The 26,174-nt window shown below is 45.8% G+C and overlaps 1 protein-coding gene across 1 annotated transcript in view; it reads right to left on the bottom strand.

Moving 5' to 3' along the window:
• The window catches only part of LOC115391150 (extracellular serine/threonine protein kinase FAM20C-like), a 39,563-nt gene that overhangs the window by 261 nt on the left and 13,128 nt on the right, over window positions 1–26,174 (bottom strand). Inside the window, exons 8-9 of the mRNA XM_030095269.1 lie at window positions 306–387; window positions 147–206 (exon numbers count right to left, since the gene is read on the bottom strand). Coding sequence (XP_029951129.1) covers window positions 147–206; window positions 306–387 — 142 coding nt within the window. The remainder of the gene's footprint in view (window positions 1–146; window positions 207–305; window positions 388–26,174) is intronic.

Here is a 26,174-nt window from a genome sequence, read left to right as displayed (position 1 = left end):
GAGGAAACAAGAAGAGGGCACAACTGTACTCAATCAAGACAAGAACATGAAGGAAAAAGCAGAAAAACAGTATGAGGTGTTTTTAATCTGTCATCTTCGAAGCGAGTGAAAATCTCCTGTTCTGTCGTGCGACGCTGCTCCCGTACCTGCAGCACTGTTTCAGCGGCGCCAGGATGGACGGCTCGTCTTTGGAGTGGCGCCCGAATCTGCAGAGACAACAGGGACGCGGTTCTAGTCCTGCTAACAGCTGAATCAAGAGAAGACTGGCAGCCGACGCCGAATCAGCAAACAGCAGAAGCACTCACGCTCTGCCGTTGTCCAGGTGCAGCAGGAACGTGTCGTTTCCAAAGTTCTCAAAAGTTTCGTAGTGGTGCCTGTCCATGTTACCTGGAGGAAGATGGAGAGGAATTCATTATCGTGCTGAAAGACATTCTTCATATTCTGTTCTTGTTTGTGTGGGTGCGAAGAAAATCGACGCCCAAAATCAGATTGAGTTCTGTCTGATTGTGATTCATCGCTCTCCTCTTGCTCGTGGGTGAGAAAGCATCACGAAAGAAAGGAGCGAAAACTCAACAGGATGGAAGTGCCATTTTATTTGAGGGTTCACATTACGCACACGTTTCAGCCTGCAGGTAAAAGCAGATCAGGACGTTCAGAGCGAGCTCACAAGTCTGACTCCTCTCAAACTGCACAGAGCAGGACTGAGCCTGGTGTGAAGCGGAACCATCGTGACGATGTTGGCGTCCGCCAGTCCACAATTTCCACCGTCTCCGTCTTCATTCGCATAGAGCGGACAGCGGTAAACTGGGAGCTGAGCGCTGCTTGGTCGACTCGCAGCCTGGATGTTGCAAGGATCTGAAATGTATGAGCTTTTACAGGATGCGGCGTTGTGGGCAGCGTTCCTGATTTCAGCCGTGATGCAGAGAAGTGGCAGCGAGCAGGACCGGGAGGAGACGGCGTCCTGCAGGGCTCCGGTCTGCGAGTCCCATGATGCTCCTCTCAACTCCAGGCCACACAAACAAACAGCGTTCAGAGGAAATGAGGCGGGGTCTGTGTTGTCATGCAGAACCTGAAGGGACAGAGAACGGCGTGAGATACGATGACCTGTGAATTCTAAATGAAGACATTAATCCCCACATTAAAAAAAAAAAACTAGATTATTTTTTAGTTTCACCTCAAAGCGCAGCGTTATATCACTGACACATTTGCGATTTTCTTGTGCAGCCTGCCTGATCGCCGCCACCAGGAAGCTCCCAGCCTTTCTGAAGGCAGCTATTCGATATGCGCCAGGCGGATCAGAAGTGCCGCGGCGCCAGAGATAAGCGCCGAGCAACTCTGCCCTCCTCTCCAAGCGAGACAAGTCGGCGAGATTCAGCAGGGAGGAGAAGGTCGGCGGGTATCGAGCGAGCCGTGAGAGGAGCGAGGACACCAGATCAATGAGATCATCCCACTCAGCCTGGAGAAAGTCACGGAGGGGACTGCGAGGAGCGGCGGCTGCATCTGTAACTCCGCCGTCGGCCCAGCGAGCGAGGAGACTCTTCAGGGCCTGCAGTCTGTCTCTGGCGTGGCTGAACGCCGGCCCCGTCTCGGCGGGGAGACGTCCGCCTGTTCCCGGAGGACACTGGGACGCCCGCAGGAGCGCGTTCAGACTGCGGCTGTTGGCGCTGCTGATCTCAGCCGCCACGGCCGGCCCGAAGCCCAGGAGAGCGGCGTCACTGAGTCCTGATTCCCCGAGGCGCTGCTCCAAAGTCTGCAGCAGCTCCGACAAATCTGACGATACAAAACGCACAACCAATCAATATTTCATACAGAACAACAGAGCTCACAGCATACTGATTTAAGTTCATGTCTTTATTGAGAGCATCTTGTAAAATATTTGTTGTTTTCCTCATTTCTGTTCTGCTGTTATTGCAGGAATGAATCTAAACCCTGGAAAGTGGCTTTTGGTTTGATAATTGACAGTAAACAGTTTCACTGAATGAGACTGCAGAGGCTGCAGATGCACCCCATAATATGTTTCTACCGAAGCCCTGAAAGTGTTTCTCATCACTCTGTAACATTTTAAAGGTCAGCTATAAAACTAGCAAGTCCCAGGAGAACATGGACGGAGAATCGAGTCACTCTGGAGGCGGCCATTGTTGTTCTTGTCCATCTGAGGCACGAGACACAGAACAGTCACTGACTGTTGCCGAGCAACGTTTCAAAAACGCTGCATTTTCGTCCGTCTACATGGAGATGGAGCTGGAGCATTTTCAAAAAGCGACTTTTTCAGAGTGTCTGAGTACCACTGTCATGTAAACACATCCAAAATGCAACTGAACCTTTTCTACTTCACTTTAAAACGTGTTAACTCAGTGTGACAGCAGCAAGATGTGCTCAGATCACAATTCTGAGTAAAATAACATCTTCTGTCACATTCCCAGTTTGTTACCGCAGCAGCTGGACTTGCTGATGATCTCTGAGAGGAGGTGCGGTCCGCTGCCTGAGAGAGGGAGCGCTGTGTCGAAACAAATCTCGGCGACACTCGCCACCATCTGAGAATCGGCAGCGTCCGTCGCATGGCCGCCGTGCACGAGACTGACTGTAGGAGAGGAGACAACGACACAGTTAAAGCATCCAGAAACTTAATCTGCATGGGAAACATGCAGTGACCAGCTCACCTGCGGTGGATCGTAAAGCTTTAGCCTTGTCCCGGCAGAGACTGACGATAGATGTGAGGGAGTCTGCCAGAGCCAGCAGGTCCTCCTGAGACCTCGGTTTTCAAAAATACAGTTCAATTTATGTTAGAAATGAATTGTTCTTAACAAGTTGATGCAAAAATGATTCGAATTGAAGCATTTTATCACAGAACATCGCTTCTGTTTCACATTTCCTCACCAGGAGGAGATTCTGTCCCGGCGTTTGTATTTACAGGCTTGTCTCTGCAGCAGCACAGAGTGGAAGATGGCAGCGCGGAGCAGCAGCTCCGTGTCGTCGGCCGTGACGCCGAGAGGCCGGCTGATGGACAGCAGCTGTCGCAGGGAACAGCTCAGCTCCTCCGCCAGATCCCAGGGAGGGTCGCAGGTCAGCGTCAGGGCGCACCGCCGCACGGCCGCTGTTTAATGAGAGAGAACTGAAAAATCAGGATCATCGTGATGAAAGGAGCAAGACCAAGGCTCAAAGTTATTCTAACAATTTAAAACTTCACACTATATGATTTCTGTATCATATTAGGAAAAGAACTTATGCTAAATGTGAAAACAATCTCAACATTGCATGTTTTAACTGATCTTAGGAGGAAAACTGGCAGTTATGGAAATTTAAGAGACATACCAGGTATGGACTGAGGTGCTGTTTCCTGAGTTATAAACCACAGTCGGAATCGGGGGTGAATCAGACGCTTCTCCTCTGCGGAATAAGAAACCATGGAGGCAAATCAAACCCATTACAAAAAGAATGGATGCACTGAAACCGACAGCAGTATGAGGTCTGATAACAGAACAGCGTGCTCCAACTTATGGACTCATAACAGATCCTCGATACGACCCAGAGAGTTTTATGTGACGTCTCCTGTCAGCAACTTCAACAGCAGGCAGACAAGAGAGGAAGAACAAGGTTTTATATTCTGTGGAATATCAAGAGGAGGCAAGAGCTCGTTCGTACGACCAGAGATCTGTGGACCAGCAGTTAGTCTGGTTTGACACTTTAGTTTAACTGCTCAGTGGATCCAGGAGGACTTTACTCTGAGCCGTGCTCCATGTTGAAGAGTTTCAAGGCTCACACACCAGCTATGCTACATGCTAATCACCATTAACGTATGACACAGAAGAATACTGGAGCTTAGGCTTAATGGCATTTCATAAATACTTGTATCAGTACTCAATATTGGCAAGTAGCTACAGGTTGGTACTCGAACATGCACTCGACTTTTAAAACGTGGCATCAGTGCATCACTTATAAAAAAAAAATTGCTACTGATAAAATATTTTGACTGAAACCCACCTTTGGAGAAGGAGACCAGCTGACAGAGTCTAGCCACGACTTCATGATCCCACTGTTCCAGCAGATGACAGTGATTGAAAATCAACCAGTGGCCATCACTAACAGCCTCTTCCAGGAGAGAAATGACGAGTTTACTGTCACAGAGTTCTCCGAAACTGATGGACTTCACCTCAACCTGAAACACATTCAGATCTAAGATCAATCACTACGATAATTATTGAATCTGAATAAGCAACGAATCAATAGATTTGAGACGCTACCTCAGCAAATCCAGACAGCTGGTTGATCAGACGAAGAGGATGGATGTTTATCTGCGAGGTTCCGTCTGGATCGGGCAGTGCCAGAACGACCGGCCCGCCGTGTTGGAGCAGGTACTTGGACAGGGCCTCGGGGTTCCCGGCGTGAGGGGCCTCGGCTCCTGCTGCTCTCCCAAAGGGGCAGAGGGCGCAGGCGTTCACGTCATTCGCTACTCCCTCTGAACAGCTGGGGAGGACCGTCTTCCACAGCAGGGCTCGCTGCAGCAGCGACAGGTGGGAGTGGGAGCGGCAGGGAACCGTCCCGACCACGGTGCAGGAAGGGAAACGCAGGTACTGCTGCCACTGCAACGGAGAAGCACGGAGAGAGGCAGCCAGCCCTCTGAATGCTGGGATGCTTTCCAGGCAGAGGAGCTCAGAGTGGGTTTGAGGGGAAATCCAGCCGGGCAGGTCGGGGCTAAACTGCCGTCTCTGTTTGGCTTCGGCTGGAAGATCTTGGATGTCTTGGAGACCCCTGAGGAAGGCCTGCCTCTCGGCCTCACAGCAGAGCTGACGGTGTTCGAGCAGAGCCAGGGACACCAGCAGCTTCAGCACGGCGGCGTGACGCCGAAACAGGCGAGGCCGATACTGCACCAGCAGCCGCGCCGCCATCATGTTCCCCATCTGCGACACCAGCCCCGCCGTCCTGTTCCGAGCTGCGTACGACACCAAGGACCTGGTCTGTCCGCTGGAGGCCTTCAGGATGGTTTCCATGAAGCCGGGTAGAGAAAAGCTGTAGGCAGGAGAGAGGCGGGACACCTCCTGCAGCGCCTGGTAGAGCGACGCCGCCAGGCCGATCAGCTGGCGAGGAGCCGCCAGCAGGCAGTCCAGGTCCTCCAGCTCCTCCTTCAGCTGCTTCACGTCGGCGAGCAGACTCTCCGTGGCTTCTTGACAGACGGCCACACGGGGAAGAAAACCTGGCTGTTCGTGCAGGACGGTGTCACACTGCAGGATGTAGTCCATCAGAGCTTCCTGGAAAACAGTGATTACAGTGAAAAGAGCTGGAAACAAGGAAAAAAGCAATGTGTATCCCTGTGATTCTACAATGACAGCAACAGCTGAATTCTGTTCAATTAAAAGTGGATTCTGCAGATATTCTGGAAAGAGGTTCTCGACTTAATCTCTACATTTTCAGGAAGGAACGTTCCAGCTGGAGCTAAAACATGCTTATTGCACATATACCCTGAGGATTTTCCAGCAACTGTAAAGGAACGTAAACTAATTAATTTTTGTTACAAGCTAAACATGTAATTGCCTGACAATGGAAGGAGATTCAGAGACCTACGTCCGGCCAATAGATTACAGAGATGTCGTCTAATTTGGCGCTGGAAAAAGTGACGTACATGCCAAGAGGAAAGATCGAGGATTTCGACAAGATGCGGGTCTTCTTTCCTCACCTTCATGAAGAGCCTAAATGTGTAAACTCCCACAACTGGACAAGGACTGTCGTAATTATTTTTGTGACGCCAAAAGATCTTCTAGTAGTTCCAGGACTGGAGCATTAACATGGTGAACCAGAACCAGAGATGAAGGTTGTGACTGAATCGTGGACTTATGATGCATTGATCGACGCATCTTTGTGCTCATTGTTTGTTGAAATATATGTATGTTAAATATCCTATGTACATACTGATTTAATCAATATTTTATCTTCTGTAGATCTTACTGAGGGAGGGATGAAGGTAGATTCTGAAATTCAGCAGGTAAAAACAGCCCGAAAACCTGAACTGCATGAAAAAACATTTCAATTCCAAAATGTATAAACCTGCAAAAGCACTGAGCTTAAAGGAAAGTTTAAATCAGACTTGGAACTACATTCATGCCCAGCTTAATGTTTGAAAAAATTTAAATCCTATTTAAAGTAAAGCAAATGTCACACAAACATATTAGTGCACACATCTGATCGTCACGTGATCTGGAATGATGAAGCTGGAGTCTGAACGACGCTCAGCTCCGCTCCGCTCACCTCTTCGGCAAACAGTTTTTCCTGCAGGGACTGATTGTAATTCAGGAGTCGCAGGCGCTGAGTCAGCGGGTTAGAGCTCTCAGACTGCAGCAGCTGTGTCAGCATCAGCTCCCGGATCTCCTCTGAGCTCAGAGAGAGGTCAACCACGTGCACTTCAGCCAGGATGGATGGGTGGATCTCTGGCGAACACCAGTGAACACATGTTTTTTTGGAAATACAAAAAAGTCCTTTTAAAAAAGACTATGTCAGTATCGAGTACGCTTCTTGTTCTGGGATCAAAGATGAATCAAGATTATAAGTCTGGAGTAAGAAAAATGTCAGGCAGCAGAGTTTTAAAGGCTGGTGCTGTGTAGAGTGTGCTGCTGCTCACCTCTGAGCAGGAGTCTGACAGGCAGCTCAGAGCTGAGGAGGAGGCAGAAGGCTGGAGGCTCTTTAGAGCCTGGACAGAAACATCCAGCAGGGCGCGCCAGTAGGGCCAGGAAGTCTGGACCGGGGGGAGCGCGTTCCACATGAGTGACCAGGACTCGCAACCCTTTAAAACCAAAGATGACACAATTATATGGTGGAAATGTAATGCATTTCTGTCTGGTTTAATCCAGTGTGAGTTATTGCACCAAAATTAACAAAAGAATTCATTGTATGCCAATAATTTTTAGCAAAAAGAATGTATATGCAATGTTTTCACATTGAAATTAACCTCAGTAACACAGTGAGCTCAGTGAAAGAGCGCTGAAGTTACTTTTAGCTTCTATCACTGTGGCCTGGTGAGATGACTGATCCATCCAGAGTCCTGGACATATATACTGTATTTGTGTCTCTGGCTTTCCTTGTGTCTCCTTGCTGCCTCTCGGCCAGGTTTTCAATGTAAATGAGAACTGATTGTCAACTGACCTACGTGATAAAATAAAGGTGAAACAGAATAAAAATGATCCATAATAAAAGCAATAAAGGATTTCTAATGTGGTGATGTTAAAAGGTGTGGGGTGTCTGCTGTAAAGATAGCTCACCTCTCTGAGCAGCTCGGCCCAGCTTGTCCAGCAGCTCTGGATCATCCCCACAAACAACCACTTCAGACTCCGTCTCTTCACCAAGCTGTGGCGTCTCCCCTGTAAAGCAAACGTTTCAAATCTTCTCTGACTTGCAGGCTGAGAAAACACAGTTTGTAATGGCCTGAAGTCATTAGAGCTGAACATTTCTAGTGAAGAAGGTACAAACCTGTGAGCAGGAAGCCTTTCGACCTGATCTCCAGATGCTGCTGTGTGTCTGCCAGCAGAGGCCAGCGCTGGACGAAGGCGCCTCTGTAGCCCCACAGCAACAGCTTCACCAAAAGCCTGGCGGACAGCGTGTCCTCCAGCTGCAACTCGTCCAGGCCGAGAGCCTGGCTCAGAGGCAGCGGCAGCCCGGCGCTCACTGGGATGGGAAAGCCAGGCGGCGGGGAAGCAGGCGGCGTGTCTGAGCTCTGGAAGAGCGAGGCTCGGGGGTCCTCTGGGTTTACGCTGATGCTTCCCGTAAGGAACAGCTTCTTCCACTTGCTCAGAAGTTCCTGGCGCACGTCGGGTCCAAACGGGCCTAAATATGAGATGACTGCAGCCAGGATGAGAGCATCGCCTGCTAAACTGAGGCTGTGTGATTCTGCCTCCTGCGGGGGAGAAAAGAGAGGATTCAGTGACGAGTTCAGGCTGACGTGGACGGCTCTGTATTTGAGAAATCTTCATTACTTGAGCCGCAGCCCTCCAGGAGTTAAGATGCATCTGTGTCCGCTGAGCACATGCAGAAACTCCTCCACCGACGCTCTGGGCCTCCTGCAGCTGCAGCGCCTGCTCCTGCAGCTCCCTTTCCACCAGCTGGAGCCGAAGCTCTGCCTCCTGGAGACGATCGGACGCCTCCCTCTCGCGCTGCGTGGCCAGGTACAGCTCCCCCTGCGTCTCTCTGACCTGCACCTCCAGGCGCTGCTTCAGCAGCTGCTGCCGGCGCAGACGGCAGCACTCGTGCACGGCCCGCAGCCACCGGCACAGCGACTCGCAGGCCTTGCTGACGTCCGCCACCGACTCCGGCACAAAGTGGGGACTGCAGACGATGTGTTCCAGCTGCTGCCGCTGCTCTCCGGTCAGGCCGAGGTGGTCAAAGAACTGAAGATCCTGAGAAACGGGAGGAGATGAGCAAGAAGCAAAACACTCCGTTTATAAAGAGCTGAAAACTAGGTTACACACACTGTGGTCACCCACACACTATACACTGAAAAATGCTGTTTGATGGTCTCCAACAGTGGTCCTACTGTCCAACAGACCATCAAACTTTTAGGTTCTTTTGATGGTTTTTAAAAAGCTGAAGGGTCTTGTCCTTCTAATCCCAAAGATTTAACCCTCAGGTTCTGCAGCGTCGGCCTTTTAATCATTCCCATCGTTAATACAGGAATCTTAGACTTAGCTTAGATTTTCCTAATAGTAATATATATCATCTCTGTTCCAGTTTGAGATCTGTAAATGACTGGGTCAGAGGTAAAACTTCAGTCTGGATGGGTGTTGAGACAGCATTGTCTCAACACCCATCTTGAGGGAAGATCAAATATAACATCCATGTTGACCTCAATCCCTCTGTTTTCACCCTGTAAATCATCTTGTGCTGCATTTGACTGATCTGTAAAGCTGTTTTTCATTCACCACAAAAATCTAAACTAACAAACACACCGATACATAACTGTCATGGTTTGGTTTCATAACCTCTTCTAAATGAGCTGCTGCGGTGTCGAGATTCCAGGAGATATTTTCACACACCTGGAAGAAATTGGGCTGTCCGAGAAGTTGCCTGGCACTGTTCCAGCCTGGAGGTCGGTTGAACAGCAAACAAACGGCATCCAGGACTTTCACCACTCCGTCAGGAGGATCTCTGTAGTGCCGCACTTCCTCCAGGTCGGACGGACTCAAACACTTGGCGATGGAGAAGCCGGACACAAACACAGGGTTCAGCTGGGGGAGAAGCAGAAATCATTTTCCAGACGGATGTTTTGAATTGTTCATCATTCATCAAACACACAATAAAATAACGTCAAAAATGATTTTCCTCTTTCATTTGAGGATTCATGGGAACATTTGTATTGTTTTTGGGTACAATTTTTTTTTAATTAAAAGAACAGTTTACCAGTTTCTGAAGACTGGCAATCTGCTCCTTCAGGTGACACAGTTTGTTTGCCTGAAATTCACAGTTTTCTCTGGCTTCTTTACACAACTTCTTCTGATGATCTGTAACTCCAAGGAGTTCTTTCTTGTGCTGCAGGATGGAGCAGAAACATATAATTAAAAAACTTCAAAAAGTTATGAAGAGATCTGTAACCTAACAGATGTGTCAAAAACATGTCCAATCACTCAAAATAATTTACTCAGATCCTGACAGATGCTAATTAAAAAATATGCATTTTTGTAACAAAGAAAAACTAAACCTATCACCAGCTGCACGTTATTTCTCTTATTAAGTCTCTGAAGTGTAATAAATCAATTTACAAGGTCACTAAAGTTTTCTCTGACTTTGAGAAATTGCAGCTCATGCCAGATAAACAGAAAGCGATTCCACTGAAACATCACAGTGTAAATTGCTCCACGTCACCTGCTGGGAGTCATTAATCTTGGTTTGCAGTGATATTAAGCGTGCTTTACTCCGCTCAGCTGCTTCATTCAGGACGTCCAAATGACAAAGAACGGTGGTGAGTCTGGAAAACAAAACACTTTCATTTCAGACGAGCGTGTGTTTTTCTGCAGGAAACATAATATGACGACAAAGCAAAAAGAACTACACACTCCACTGCGATGCTGAATACCTCTCAGATTTTCTCTGCCTTCGCCGGTGCAGGATGTTGTAGAGAGAACCAAACTGGGCAAACAATCCTAGATAGGTCAGAGGACTGAAAGGCTGAGAGTTCAGAAGGACAGAGGCGTATTGACAGGCGGACTGGTGGATTCCTGCCACAGCCACAGACAGGCCGGCCTTCCACTCCTCTCCAACCTCTACCAAAGAGAAGTCCACATAGAGAGTTAAAAACGATGAAAAGTGTTTAGAAAATACATGTTTCTGGTATCACTCACTTGTATGTTGATGCATTTTGAAACACTGTGTTGCAACTTCCACCAAAGTCTGTTGGGACCACGGCTGGTACACCTCGACACAACAGCTCAGCTTCACTGCCTTGGGTATTTGTGTCTGGAGCTGAAAAAGTGAATTAATTCAGTCAGATAGGCAACATAATCACCTGAGCTTACAACTTTTGGCACCCTGGTTTCAATGAGTGCACAAAGGCTGCTGGGCTTTTTATTGCCTTTGGTCAGGGATATATGCGTTGTCTTTCTATTTTTACTTTTCCAATTTATTTTCCAGTTTTATACAAAACATAGTATATGCAACAGAAAGAAATAGGTTGAACAGGAGAACAGGAATCCTCACAGTGGCAGGTTGAGGTCTGCAGTTCGACATTTCACGGCTGTCTGCCGTGATGTGAGGCATCAACAAGAACACGTGGATGTTTCTGTGGGCTCGGTGCAGATGCCTAAGACAGGAGAAATCCAGGCTCACTTACAGACGCTTTCCCTTTGCATGCACTGAATACATCAGTCAGAACGGCTTGTAAGGCCCCGTTTACACAGAACACGTAGCTTCTTTTTCTATTTTCATTCCAGAAAAGTTTCAACATTTTGAAAATGTCCATTTATACAGAGAAACAGTGGGAACGGTTTACTGAGCATGTCAGGCCATGAGTTGATGTCAGTGTTGTTTTTGTGAAGAAACCACACAAACAGAGACAGAGAGAGAGAACAGCACGCTACAAACACTGACGACGGTGAGTACATGGAGATCTGTATGAATAGATGTCCAAGTTATACTGCTGATGGTGACCTTCAAATATGAAACTATCAAGTCTCAGGATAATAGGAACTTGGAAATGTTTGTGTAAACAAGGCCTTATCGACTAAATGTATAAAGATGTTTTATTTCTTAACATAATAGCGTCATATTGAACTTAACGGATAACACAATGAGCACAGTGACGATAATTCTAGTGCAAGCTTACTTTTCAAGCATCCAACTATTCGTAAGACATCTCCTGGAGTTATTCACAGCCGCTGCTCTAGAAACAAGGTTCCTGAGCTCATTGTCGGGGAGAAGCGCCGGGTAGGCTCTCTGGGACATCGCCACCAGTAATTCTTCCCTTACAGGCGTACTGATTTCCTCATGGACCAGGATAATGACTTTAAACTCGTCCGCTCTAATTAGATTTCCAGCTTCTTGCAGGATTTCATGCAACTGAGTTTCATTGCCGGCATGTACCTCTATCAAATGACAGCCTGTCAGGTAAGCAGCCGCTCGCACAGCGGTTTTACGGCCTGTTCCCCGGCTTGATCCCATCAGCACTCCATGGCCTCCAGGTATGAGCAAAGTCCTGAGGATGTGCAGCAGCTGAGCCGCTCCCTGTCTGTGCACGATGTATCTGCTCGTGATGCTGCCATCATTATGAAATTTTAGTGCTTCATCTTCCTCTTTTCGGTCCACGAGGGCGCACAGCTCTTGCAGCAATGCATCAAGGTCTTGCTCCTGATAGGACCAGCTGCATCCATGATCAAGCACCTCGGACAGCTCCGGGCCATAAACAAGCCCAGTTATGACATTCTCATCAACCTGGACCGGCGTCGGACGGCTTTTTGAACTCGTCTTTTCTGCGCAAGACAGATGAGAAGACTGGGTCACTGTATGACCTTTCCGATTTGAATCCTGGCCTGTTGGCTGACAGCTGAGTGTTGTGTCCGTGGGCGGTGTGTGAAGAGCAGGACCTGCTTCACTGGCTGAACCATCAGATTCTTCAGAGTCGGCTTCAGCAAATAATTCATTCCCATAGTGTGTTGCTGCTGTTGTGGCTATGAGCGACACGAGAGTTTGCATTTCCTTTTCTGAGCTCAGCCTGTCGCTGAATGTGCGCATACATTCGTGCATCCAGAGGTGCACTATGTTAAGGACTGAGGGTGGAGGCCTGGTGGAGGATTGTGAATTCTCCCTTTCCTGGATGCATCCCCTCTTTGAGTTGTCAGACTGGTGCAGGCACATTCCCCAAAATACCTTCTGAATGTCGTGATGGGAAAAAATGAGATGTGGCTTCTGTGTCTGGGACTGGAGCTGCTCACATACTGCACGATACAGACTTTTAGTAGCAGTCACGATACAGTCGGACAAGTCCTTCCCACTGTGCCGAGGCTGAATTTCTTTGAGCGAGATGTTGAGGTGAGAGCGGATGGGCAATATGATGTCTGTGTTAGGGAGCACGAAGATAGAGAACAGGCGTGAAAGCCGTGAGAATATCCCATTGCTGTGATGATAACTGAGTCCAGAGGCGCAGCAGGTCGCCATGGAGCTGACAGCCTCAGAGCTCAACCAGTTAAACTGATAGCTGTCAAACACTACAATCTCTCTCTTGGAAATACTTTGTCGGAGTGTCTCTAGCGCTATTGATTCCTTCCCAAAAACACCTATGAACAGAAGAGGAAGATAAACTCAGTTATACGGGTTCACACAGTGCAGAAAACACATTTAACACCGACTGATTCTCCTGCACTCACCACACGGAGCTTCATGCAAATCATCTACAAACAGGAGCAGGTTTGGCTGTTTGTCCAGGGGTCGCACAGCCTCTCTACACCTCTTTTGGTGACTGACGCTTTTGAGAACGGTGCGTATGTCTCTGGAGGTCAGGAGTGGACTGGCTGGCAGGCTAACGTGTGGCTTGTCAAATGTCAGCAAGTTTTTGCACAGAGTGCTTTTTCCAGAATTTGGCTCTCCTACAAGCAGCACTGGCTGGTTTGCCTCCAGCATGAGATTCATTAGATAGGTGTATTTCTCATACTGTCCAAAAACAGAAGACATAAGCAGCTTTTATAGTTTGAATTGTAAGATTTCTCAGTTTAATAAACAGCATATAGTTCAGTATAATTGTTAAAAAATGTAGGACCGACCTTTTGGATGATCCAGCTTGTCACCATCGTGTTCTTGGGGTTCACCTGGGTGTCGATGCTAAAGAAATGGTCAAATACACTAACGTTCTCAGGAACCATAATCTTGTATCGGCAGGCAAACAGAACTTTGCGAACCAACGTGTCAAACTCTGCCCAGTGGCTGAAACAGCAACAAAGGCAAACTGGTTACAGATGAGGGAAAGTATGTATCAATATACATTATTTGCATATGTATCATTTATAATATGGACTATTATATAAACCAAGGTGGTTCTCTTACCGAGGGTGCAGATGGCCGCCAAATCCCCAAATGTATGCCACAAGAAAAATGTCTCTGGTGAGCAGCTGATGTTCACTTTGGGTCTTTGTTCCTGGTGTTTTGGCTCCATGAATGTGTTCACCTGGTCAAACAGGGAAATATGTTTTTGGCGTAATTGTGCTAATATCACACAGTTATACATTCAAAAGTAATGATTTTACCTTGGTTGTGTATTTGTGGGATCTCTTCAGGTTTTTCAACTTCTTTCCTGAAGTGCAGCAAAAGAGCACGAAGGATCCTGGCGAATGACATAACCTCTTGAATTCCACACGGAGGCTTTGAACAGTCTTTTCTATCAGTTTGGATTGCAGAGGTAAAAGTTTCTTGCGCTGGCGAGCAAAGAGTGCCACGAAAAAGATCTTCAGCAAGACAATTCCACATTCTCATGATTCCTTGATCCAGGTTGTGTTCAAAAGCGAGAGCGTCCACTTCACTCTTCCACACAACTTTCCACAGATCAACAGATGTGAAGAAAACCAGGCTGCAGCGGGTCACTGTGGACGGACTTGCACGATGCAGATCCGTCATCTCCACCAGCAGCCTGAAGTTTGATTGAGGTGCCAAGGTTTCGCCCGATGGAAGGCTCAAGCGTGGATCCTGATTGGAGCACAGTGTGGTTAAGTGATCCAACCAGCTCGGCTGCCCTAACGGCTCCCCATCCATAACCAGCCACCTCACTGCTGGTGTATCGTGACTTCCCATCCCGTGGATGTCGGTCTCAGGGTGTGTGTGATCATGTTCTCTCAACACCTTCGCAACGGCACCATCTCGCCATCCTCTCCTTTCACAGAAGCCACCAAACAGCTCATCACGGGACATGGCATTAGGAAATAAAACTAACGAGTTAACAAAACTCCAGCTTGAAGCAGAGGTTTGTTGTCCTGCCTTCTCAGTTGTTTCATCATTCTCAAACACATATCCCCTTGACTTGGCAGCTAAACTGTTGAGTGCTCCAGCGAGGGCAGAGTGACAGGTGGTCTTTCCACTACCTGAGGCGCCGACAAGGATAACAGCCGGAGAGACTTTCAGGGCCTGGTAGAGAGTCACGGTACTACTAATCATTTCTGAGTCATTATGAAAATGCATTCGCTGTAATTCTTCTCTCACTGCATCTTGCAGTTGGATCTTTTCCGTCTCTTCAAGAAAGTATTGAAAATAAGGGAACTGACACACTATGGGGAATGTTTCCTTGAAAATGGTGTAGAACTGGGAGTCCTTATTGTGCTCCGGTATCAAGACAGAAAGAATTGCTTTGACAATAGCTGTCTCTTCCAATAGACCCTGCACAACAGACAGATGAGATTTGCGTAACTTGGAGAGCTTTTCAATTTCTTTTTTATCTGTTTCTTTCAGGCTTTCAGGCATATTTTGTGAAGACGCACGAGCTTCGGCTGTAAAGTATGCCTCATTTGACCTTTCTCGTCGCTGCATAGTTTGATATAAATGCATTTTGGAGGCAGAGATTATCTTTTGTAAGACTCCAAGAAAGCCATTTCGACCAGCATAGAAAAAATCAGGTAGTGAGTGTGAATCTGTGGCCAGGCCGAGCAAGGACACCAGACGGTGGCTTAAAGACACGGCCTCCGAGAATCCAATTGAAGTCAGCATTACCTCTGCAATGACCCTGTGGTCTGGACATTGTAATGCAATGGGTCTCGTTGCAAATCGCAGACTGTTTGGAATACCGCATGAACACCACTGAGATGAGATCAGAATACATCCATAGCTTGGGCTGGCAGGAATGCTTTTCCCAGCAAACTCCATGTGGTATTCTAGATTTTGAGCATCGCCAGTTTTGTCGTCTGGTTTCTCATTCCTGCTCTGATTCCTTCTGAGCTTGGAGAAAGTTTGCTGTATGTTCGACAGCTGCTGTCCCAGTACTGACAGGACACCTTGGGTGAGTAAATTCACTGAGTCCAGAAGAAGACAAGCTCCTGTTTGGAGAGCACCGCGCAGCATCTGCTGAATGACACTGAGCGTCATGTTTGGAAAACAATGTGCAACGACAACTTGTCGCCCCAGAGCTTTCCCTAAATGGACTGCAGTGGTTTTCTTTCCAGACATGCCAGGTCCACTGACCAGCCCACATCTGAAGTCTGCTAAAGCCAGGAGAATTCCCAGCATTGCCTTCTCTGTGGATGGAGTGAAGCCGATCATTAAATCTTCTGGACCAAAATACTCAAACCCATATTGGAGGCGGTGATTGAAAACATCGATGTGACACGCTGTGCGATCACCGTCTTCCTGACTCACATCTTCTGAGCTTATGGAATACTTTATCAAACTTAGCCACTCGAATGACGACTCCAGTGGGATCTGTACTTCCATGAGTCGAGCTAGCTTCTGTGATTGATTCATTGTTAAATGAACTAATGCATGCAGGCACATCATTCTGTACTTAGAGGTCAAAGACCCACTTTCCGAGCCTGTGACTCCACCTCTTATGGTACAGCCCAGTTCTCTGAGTTTTGCTGAATTCAAAGCTTTCATATGGTTCAACTTCACAGGACTTGATTCTTGGAAAGCTTGGACCACAGCACGGCACCACGCTACCTCTTCAGCCACCAGCACACATTGAAGAGGAAAACCAGAAAGCTCGACTAACACAGTCTGTGCTTTCTGTGACCTGTCAGTGGTGCTTGGAGGACTTTCTTTTCCTGCTTTGACACTTGTCAGATCGTGACTGGATGGTTCAAGCTGCTCACTAACAGCAGCACATTGTTTCATGAGCTGTATCATGGTCAACTTTAACTGTTTTTCGAAGGCCGAAAACCAAAGTAAAGCGTCAGGTTTCGGTTCCAAAGGATTTGGGAAAGAAATGTGCTCCTGAAGGCTGCCAAAAACCCCCAGCACCTTCATTTGTCTTTGGCTTTCACAGGTCTCCATATTTGTATTAGATTGTGTTTCAAGCCACTGCACCCCTCTAAAGCATCTGCGTACAAACCGCTGCAAGACTAACGGTGTTGAATGAGAGGAGAGTAGTTCCATTACTTTCCTGTCTCTCAAAAACCAGAGTCTTGGACACCGATGGCAGACTGCATCAAGGAGATCAGTCATCTGGTTGGATATGGCCTCCATTGTAGACAAACCATCCAACAAAACGTGGTAGAGGCTGTTACTGCGAGCGCTGTCTTTTATCTTTACGGACAAAAAGTTCAACACACGGCGCTCAGACGACACCGTCTGCATGATTCCCCTGAATGTCTCATCGACTTGCAGAAAAAGCTGCATCTGTGAAAAATACAAGCACAAAACACTTTATGCTAATTCACAGAAAGGTATATTTAAATACTTTAAAGGCATTGCAGAACCGGTTTAGTTAGTTGTGTGCAAGGACATACCAGGTCTGCTCGTTCATCACTAAACGATGTTTGACGAAAGATTTTGCTCATGAATGCCCACATCTGCTGATATCTTTGGAACAGATCAAGCAGCTTATCTATAAACGTTTTAAGAAAGAATAGAAGTTCACAAATCTTTGATCTGTTCCTCCAGTTTTAGGCAAACATTGAATTGGTTTTTTTTTTCAATATACTTTCTGAGCCACTTACCAAGTTCTTCTAGCGACTGAACCATGTGCTTCAACTGCAGCCTGAAGCCAACGCTGTGTGGCGACTTGAACATTGTGGACAAAATCATTAGATCATTCTCTATCTCAGCAAAGTGTACCTCCAGACCTGCGTGAGAAACACTGAGTACAAATCATTTGAACAGAGTTGCTTCGATGAGTGTGTCTGCATTACACGGCTGCCGGCTTTATTTGCTGCATTATTCCGTCTCACCAATAATTCTGACTCTGGCGTCATGGCAGGATTGTTGGCCGACGGGTGGAGAATCTGAAAATGTGCCTTCTGTGGCTTTTTCATTCTCTCTTAATCCACTTTGATTCTCACACAGTCGCCAAGCAGGGAGTTGAAACTCCTCCATCTGAAGGAGTCTGTCTTCCCATCCTCGACAGAGACGCTGAAATGCTCTCTTCATGTTGTTCTCTGTTTGAGCCTCTCTGCAGATCTGACGCACAAAAAGATAAATCAAGTGTCTTGAAAGTCAGTTTGTTTTTATTTTTCTTTACCTTGTGTTCAGATTTTACTTAAGCTTCAGTATTTAGTTTAGTTTAGTTTAGTTTATTTAGCACATACAATAAAATATATCACATAAACCAGTGCAGAAAAAGAAACAGTGCAGGGAGGAGCGGGCAAGCCTAAGGCTTATGAAGAGCCCCCACCTAATACAATTATGCAGATATCGTCAAAAAAAACAAAAAAAAAACAACAACAACAAATAAATAAAATACATAAAGAAATAAAATACCAAACAACAAAAAGTATCATAAACTCTCATGCAAAACAAAAGAAAGAAAGAGGAAAAAAAGACAAAAGAAAAGAAAAATGCTGTTGACCTTATATGGACATGCTCATAAAAATGGACATTTTTGTTGATCATTATAGGCAACACTGAAAATAAACTAAAAAGAAGTTAGCAGTCTACGGAAAAGCTAAAGTACAGAGCTCTCTTGGCTACACTTTTGAATTAGATGCTCTCTTGCGCGACTTTTGAAGATAGATAAAGATCTACAATTGTTGGCAATGTGGTACCAAGTGTTCCAAACTTTGACACCTCTATACCTAAACAAAAATTGGCTTCTAGATTTAAGACATTTGGGCGGATGTAGAGCTGAGGCCTGTCGTGTTGAGTAAGAATGAAAATGTCGTCCTAAAATGCTCAGGGACCTTGTCATCTGAAGAAAATATCTTGTACATAAAAATGCATATTTGATAACTGTTAATATCATAAATAGTGAGAATCTGGAGATTTTTAAATAAGGGAGCAGCAGTAGCGTCCCAGACAGATCGAGATGCAAGTCTAACAAAGCGATTCTGAAGAATTAAGATTTTTTTAAGAGTGGTTGTAAATGTACTCCCCCAAACAATATTACAATATGAAAGATGCGGATAGATTAGACTGTAATAAAGAGTAAGAAGACACTGTTTACTAACAAGTTGGCTAACTTTCCTTATTATATTGCAGAATTACTATTACAACACATCATTAGTAGGGTACAACTAACCTGTCTCACGACGGTCTATTCTTATTATTGAGATATATATTTTTTCTCCTCTGCGCTCACCTTTTCAATCAGCATCTCATTTGTTTTGAGTTCAGGAGACATGAGATCACCGACAGTCATCTTGTTCTCGGGGACATACGTTAAGCCCAGGCCTGAAAGGGGGAATATATTTTCATCACAGAGAATATGTTCACAAAGAATCCCCTCCAGTACCACGGACAGCGAATCCAACCTTGAAAAACCGCTTTCCAGTGCCTCTCTGTCAACGTGGAGCTCTGCAGCCTGGACAACACGGCGAGCTGATGGTTTGAGCTGTCCAGGACTCCTAGCGTCTCCTGCAGGACTGCATCGTGAGCAGGAAGGCGGCATGTTGAAGACTCAGCTTGCTCTTTCCACTTGATCAATTTCTCCTGAGCTTGTGAAACTTTAGCCTGACAGAAGAAAAGCCGTGTAATCATTAGTAGTGCCGATACAGAAGCGGTGTTCTGGATGAGCTCAGATGTAATGGGTTAACTTTCTATTGATTAATCACAAATGCTTCAATATGTAAACTGCAAAAAAAAAGATTCTTAATAATTCTAAAAGCTCATGAGCAGTACATTCATGCATGTGTGTGGCTGTATGGAAGTGTGTATACGTGTAAACTATTTCACCATTGATGCAAATGCAAACCTCCTGCCAAGCATATTTTACCATGTGATGAATAAAAGGTGGATGATTTGATGTTTTTGTACCTCACTAAGAGGCTGCTGGTTCCATTCCTCCAGCCATGTGGAGTACGTAGCCCTTATTGCCCATAACTCCTTCCGGGCAACAACCTTCGGAACGTCTGTGGTTAAAACAGTCAAATCCAGCGGGCGTCCTGACGGAAAATACAACGCAACATATCGAATTGTCAGCGTATGACAGTTTAGTCTGTCATGGACCAAAGCAACAAAACTGCTACACTTTGCAACCAATTAAGCAAAGTGGCAACATGTCTGTATCACAGACAGAGGTTTAACAATCCAAGAATAATGACGTTTAATGTGAGGAGCAACAGCAGAAAAACAAGATTCCTCTTGGTTTATTTCAGAAGACTTTAAAGTTTGCCCGAATCTAAAGTGCTCGATATAAGCAGAGTTTGATAAAACTTCTGTGTGCAGGGGGACGAGGCCCAAAAATCAATACAGGATGCTTTTGATCTCCAGGCCCTGAGGTGGTACTGCACCGAAGAAAGCATGCAAAGAAGCAGCAATGTGTGATTAAAATATAAAAAGTCACCTCCCTCTCCGGTCTTCAGCCAATTCAGTGGATGGAGGTTAATTCTGATTTGAAATGAATTTGCTAAACCGCGGCCACAGACGAAACGTGAGCAGCCCTGTTGACCTGAACTCACCTTGCAGGTCTAGACTGTTTCTGCTGAGCTGCTCCAGCTTTGCGCCAGCACTCTGCAAATGTTCACACATGGAGTCCAGCGTGGACAGCATCTGTTCAGCGTCTTGTGCTGGATCGAGGAAAGGCTGGGATGTTGCATCGGAGACGTTACTTTTAATGTAATCGACCGAATGCGAGTGCATGGTGTCCAGAGCGTCGGTCACGGAAGGCAGACGGCGGCGAACGAGGCTTCCGGCTCGTTTCAAGAGGGGAATGAAGAAACCCCACAAACCCAGCATCTAAATATTTAACATAAAACAAAAGGAGCACACACACACACTTGAAGTGAAACTGTTCATAAATCATGCACTAAACATGCAGTGGTGTTTTTTTTACATTCCACATTTGCTCTTGTGCCTTCAGACCTTCTCTCTCAAAGCCAGCTCCTGCTCCGTCATCCTCCTGTAGTTCAAGCAAACAGTTTCGCTGAGGGAGAGAATGTATTCCAAACGTTTCTGTGTGACTGGCAGCATTTTTCCTGATTCCCTCACCTGCAGAGAGAATCAACATTTTATTTTCTCAATTATTTTCTTTTTTAACTCTATTACAGGTTTTTTAACATAAGACCCATAGATTTTTTTTTAAAACAAACACAACCCCGAGACCTGAGCTGATGCTGCCATGAAAAAGGGCTCCCGAGCTTTAGCCATGCCGTCAGGGTGACTCTGTAAAAGCATGCATAATGCAACTGTTTTTATTTTGATATTTCATCGTATTTTGTACCGGAAGGTATCACGAAAATTATGTTGAGAGTGCAGATCAGTTTCTCTAATGATGGTTTAGTTTTGAGAAAATATGTAGTCATTTTGTATAGGTACTCTGCACCAAAACAGAAAAAAGTGAAAGGTTATAACGGCACTGTTTTCCCGGTCCGGACAACCCTCAGGTTAAATTGAACGGCGTGTGGCCTCTGAACGAAGGTGTTTTACACCCCGGATCTATCAGCTTGGTTCATGTTTGAAAAAGAAAACCCCACAGAAACAAATTCTGGCGCTACATCAACAATAAACCCTTTGAAGGGTAAATGATGGTCACTTCTGTATTCAACCTCAAAATAAATGCTAATTTAGGGTCATGGAAATGGTGCCGAGCACATGATATGTAGAGATTTATTCATTAGAATTATGAAAACAGACACTTTTGCTTCACATTCCTGTTTTTGCTCCAACATTTGAACAGTAATGATTTCAGGAGAAGACAAAACGTTCATTGTGTTTTGGGCGCCCGTTTACACGATGACTTTTTGATGCTAATGTGCACCACGGCTGCAGTAAATAGTTCCTCTGTGCATGCACACACCACCATGATTGGTGTTCACAGCATGTAACACCACTCTACCATGTAAATATGGCTTCATTACTGAAACAAAAAACAGCACCCACTAGTGGCCCGACATGAAACCTCCATAGTTTTCAGTGTTTCAGTTGATTCCATGCAAACAGACATCACTTTCCAAACACTGCTCTTTAAACATGAAACTTCACTGAAATGAAAACACTTTCACTTGAATTGTTGCTGTGTAAACAGGTCTAAATGGTATTTTAAGATCTAAGAAACATTATGTGAACAGGCGGTATATCACTGTCTTTTTTCCTGTTTTTTTTTTTTTTTTTTTAAGGCAAATATTCTTCAGGTACAAGGAAACTCCCCACTATTTCAATCAGTGCTCCTCAAAGGATTATTCCAGGTTAAGTGCTTGCAGGGATTCAGAGAACTGTTAGAGATCAGAGAACCTCAAGCCTGAAGTTCAGAAAGCAGTGAAATACAACCAAACGCCGAAATTTCATCAGAAGCCATTAGCACAAACTCTCACTTGCTAATGGCAATTATAAAAGTACACAGCGGGGGTCCTTACAAGTTCAAACTGAAACGATGGCGCAGCTAGCCTTAATGCTCAGAGCATCACCTGATCATTGAGGGATAATGGAATTTAAAATCAGGACACATCGACTCTGACAAGGCAAAGACGCTGGGATGAATAATTCAGCCGGAGTGAACGTGTGAACAAAGAGGAGTCTCAGGAGGATCCGAATGTTCCGTCAGCCCCGCATATTAAAGTAAAACTAAAGGAACTGTGATTCTGCCGTGTACACGTTTTTCCTTTTTCCTGCAATGAATTCTAATTTCTTATTTATCATGTTCTGTATATGCATTGAATGCATAACTTGTTTTCTGACAAGAAAACAAACTGGAAGCAGAGAGAGAAGGTGCGGTATTCACCCTGTGAGCAAACTGAGAGAAGGCATGCAGGCCTGCTGGTTCAGACTCCAGGTGGTCCGACGTCTCCTCTAAGTCTGACATGAAGCTCGCTGAGTGAATCTGGATCTGAAGGGTCAGATGCTCCAGCACTTCCTCATCAATCACCTTCAGCTGCTGTCCTGAAGAAACAAAGGCAAAAACAAGAATCTTATAAAGTAAGAACTCTGTCTGCTGCACCTGTCAGCGGATGGTGCGTTGCAAGACAAAACTATAAAAATAATGTATTCAAAAAAGTTTATTCTTACTCCGGTGTTCAGACTATGTTGTTGTGGCTGAAAACCAGAGGCAGAGCGTGGGTCTCAGTACAGAGGGGGCGGAGCATTCTCTACAGGCCCTTATGATAGTAATTTTACCATTCAAACAATCCCTCATGCTACCATCAAACAACACACTAATGCTCACTTTTATTGAGCCAAGCAAACCTATATGCCTCAGAAAGCAGAATAAAGTCACAAACCAGTTCACAAACTTGTTCTGAAGACAAATACACACACGCACGCACGCTCACACACACACACACACACACACACACACACACACACACACACACACAAACACACACAAACACAAATGCAGCCTGACAGGTGTCAATCTCAGAGCGTCCGCTGTCCATGGTGCTGAAAGCTCAGATTAAAAACTCACTGGCTAAATCTGTACCATCTTTGATACAGGTTAAATATAAAACGAACACAGCTGGTCTAAAATTACACAATCTATTCAGATAGATATAGACACAGCTATCTATATCTTTTGGAATTCACGTATATTAGAAAAAAAATAGACTCAGCGGTCTCTTATAGTTGAGAGCAACACAAGGCACATTCAAATAGGCAGGTGTTTAAGACCACAGCATTCTGATAAAGATAATATTTCTGAAGGTTTCACTGACTCACCAGTGGCTCCGATGTTAGGTTTTGGGTAGTACCGCTAGCGGCTAGCATAGTGTTTAGCATACTGTTTAACTTCCCTCCAAAGAGTTCAGATCAAGTCGCAAAATAAAAAACTTGTTCATGCCGCACAGCCAATCAATGCTGGCTTACAGCTCTGATGCATTCATGGACAGTCGTAATGGAAGAACTGGCAAATTGGAGCCCACAATGCGTATACCTTCTCGCACACACTGCACATTTTATTATAATAATTTATTTACGAGTAAATGTGAACACATCACATGAAACGGGGCCCTATGACCTTCTGGGCCCTGGTGCGACCGCCGCCTTGCCCCCACTCTGGCTCCGCTACAGCTGAAAACTGATTCTTGAATCTTTCTAAAATTGGATTTATGTTGTGATTATAATCATTTCCAGAGTAATTGTTTGCTTTTTTTGAACATATGGACATTTTCATCCTGATATACTCTGCGCCACAACAAAGAAAATCTTTGAATTTTAAATTCAAAGGTTATGATTTCACGATTCTACCAGTCCAGACCACTCCAGATTAACAGAAGGTGTTTGCCGCCCCTGGATTTCTCCCACTGCAGACATACCGAGCGTTTCCTTGGCCCTGTTGCAGTAGATGATGAACACCTGGTTGGTGGTAGAAACTGAGGAGTCCAGCCTGTCGATCATTTCCGTCCAGTTCCGTATTTTCCTGATGAGCTCCTCGTACAGTGAGGCCGGCTGACCGTTCATGGCCTCCAGTGAAGCTCCGCTCCACCGACTGGCAAACGAATGAACGTCCACCAGCCAAGAGCATCGCTCACAAAGCTGCCGGATCTCCGCTTCGGCTTCCTGTTGAGGGAACAGTGGGGATTCTTCGATGTGCAGAGAAAGACGGGAAAACGGCGTCAGACGGTCTCACCTGCAGGATCCCGGCCTGCTCCTCCTCAACCCGTTCTGTCACGTCATTAACGCTGATGTGCCACTCCAGCTGTGCTCTGGAGAGCGGGGAATAGCAGCCCTGCAACCTGCTGCCGTGCACGGTGAGAGAACCCTCTTCCGGCAGCGTGACCTCTCTCTGGGCTGACCTCTCTCTGAGCAGGCGAGCCCTCCGCCCATCATCGCTCTTTTCTTCTTTAGGTGGAAACATCAGTCAAATTCTGTGAACACTGCTGCTCTAAAACCACACAGACATATTGTCAGTACCTGTGATGTCGGTGTGTTTCACACAGCTGCTGTCACACACCAAACCCTTCGGAGGGCGGAAGTCACTGCTGCTGATCTCCAGGAAGAAGCCACAAGATTCACACATCTTCCAGAGACAAAAGACATCACGAGTTCTCATCAACAGATACAACTAATGCAAAACACAGGCTATCTAGATGCTCTGCTTTTCTCGTTTGGGTAGGGTTTTTTTTCTTTTCTTCGAAGAAACTGTGCAGTATGTGTTTAATATGCTCTATGTTGATGTAACACTGTGGGATGGCCTTGTATAACTGTGCAGTTTCTGTTTAAAAGCAAATAAAGGTTTGAAGACAAAATACGAACAAAACCACTCCATCTTTCTGCTTATGGAAACATATCCTTTTTCAATTTGTTTAATTTGAGTTGCCTATTCATTCTTTTAGTGCAAAGAAAAAAACTTCTTAAGGAAGTGCTGAGCTTATCGAGCACAGAAGTGATTTATTGCTTTATACCAGGGGTGTCAAACACATTTTACTTCAGGAACCGCGTACAGCCCAATTTCAGCTTGAGCAGCAAAATAGTGCCATAATAAACTTTAAATTAAAGTTTTAAAGCTTTCCTCTGCTGTGGTGCAGAGCATACGTGAGGAAAATATCTTTATTTTCACAAATAACAAACAAGTACTCCAGAAAATTACTATGCTCTCAACATAAAACTGGCTTTAGAACACAAGCCTTATGTTTGACACCCCTGTTTCAAATTCTTTGTTTACCATTGAAGATAAAGCACAATCCAACTGACAGAAATCACCTGGTGTCAGTCATATGAAAGCAAACAGCGATCGATGCGTCGTTGCCTCTGCAGCAGTGTAAGTGCATAAATTACCTGGACGACAGAGCTGCCAGCGGAACGGAGCGCCTGACCCACTGCTTGCTGGAACAGACGAACCGGTGGCTTCACCGTCAGCTCCTCGCCGGCAGCGACACACAGCTCGGCGCCGAAGAGGCAGCGCTGCTGGGACTTCATCCTCTGACAAACGAAAAACGTCAACAGGCTTCATTTATTCAAATATGATATGAAGTCAACGTCAGCTTGTCTGTTTCCAGGCTTGTTCTCATGTATTCATCATTCGGACATTTTTTAATTGCATATTTTGTTCAGAGGAAGAAACTGGACATCGCGGTTGCTGTCGGTACCTCGACAGCATCCAGGAAGGAAAAGGCGCCTTGCTGAACGACTGTAACAAGACTCTGCACGAGCATGTGATGGACGAGGGCAGCGAATGTTCCCAGCTTCAGCAGGACGCCTTCAGATCGTGCCAGCTGCTGCTTCAGCTCCTGCTGGTGGGCCAGCAGCAGGTGAATGGGTTCAGGGCTCCAGTTTGGACTTTGAGCAAGCTTTATGTGCAGCTGAAGCTCCTGGTGAGTCTTATAGCTTTCATTTTTAACCTACAGGCAGAAAAAAAAGAGTCATAAGAGCATGGATTAGTAAAGATGAAAGTACAGAGGAATTTCTTCTGCTATGGAAGTACCGTGTTCAGGATGGTAGTACGACACGCGGACAGCTTCTTCAGAATCTGCAGAAGCTCCTGATTCCTTCGTATCAGTAGCTCCCTAAACTCGAGCAGTGTGTAGGTTTTTGAGTCGTCCAGGGGAATCCACCGAGTCCCTTTCAGTTCTGCAATCAGACTGAAAAAGACAGCATCATACGAGCTGAAGCTGGATTTGTGAGAACGAGGTTTCTCCGACTTCATAGAGAAAGCAAACATAAGTCAACTGACTGAGAGGGAGACAGCAGGTTTGATCAGAGCTCTGCCTAAC

This window comes from Salarias fasciatus, chromosome 6 (assembly GCF_902148845.1).
Source record: "Salarias fasciatus chromosome 6, fSalaFa1.1, whole genome shotgun sequence".
In the NCBI taxonomy this organism is placed as follows: Eukaryota; Metazoa; Chordata; class Actinopteri; order Blenniiformes; family Blenniidae; genus Salarias; species Salarias fasciatus.
This window is presented reverse-complemented; position numbering and strand designations above follow the sequence as displayed.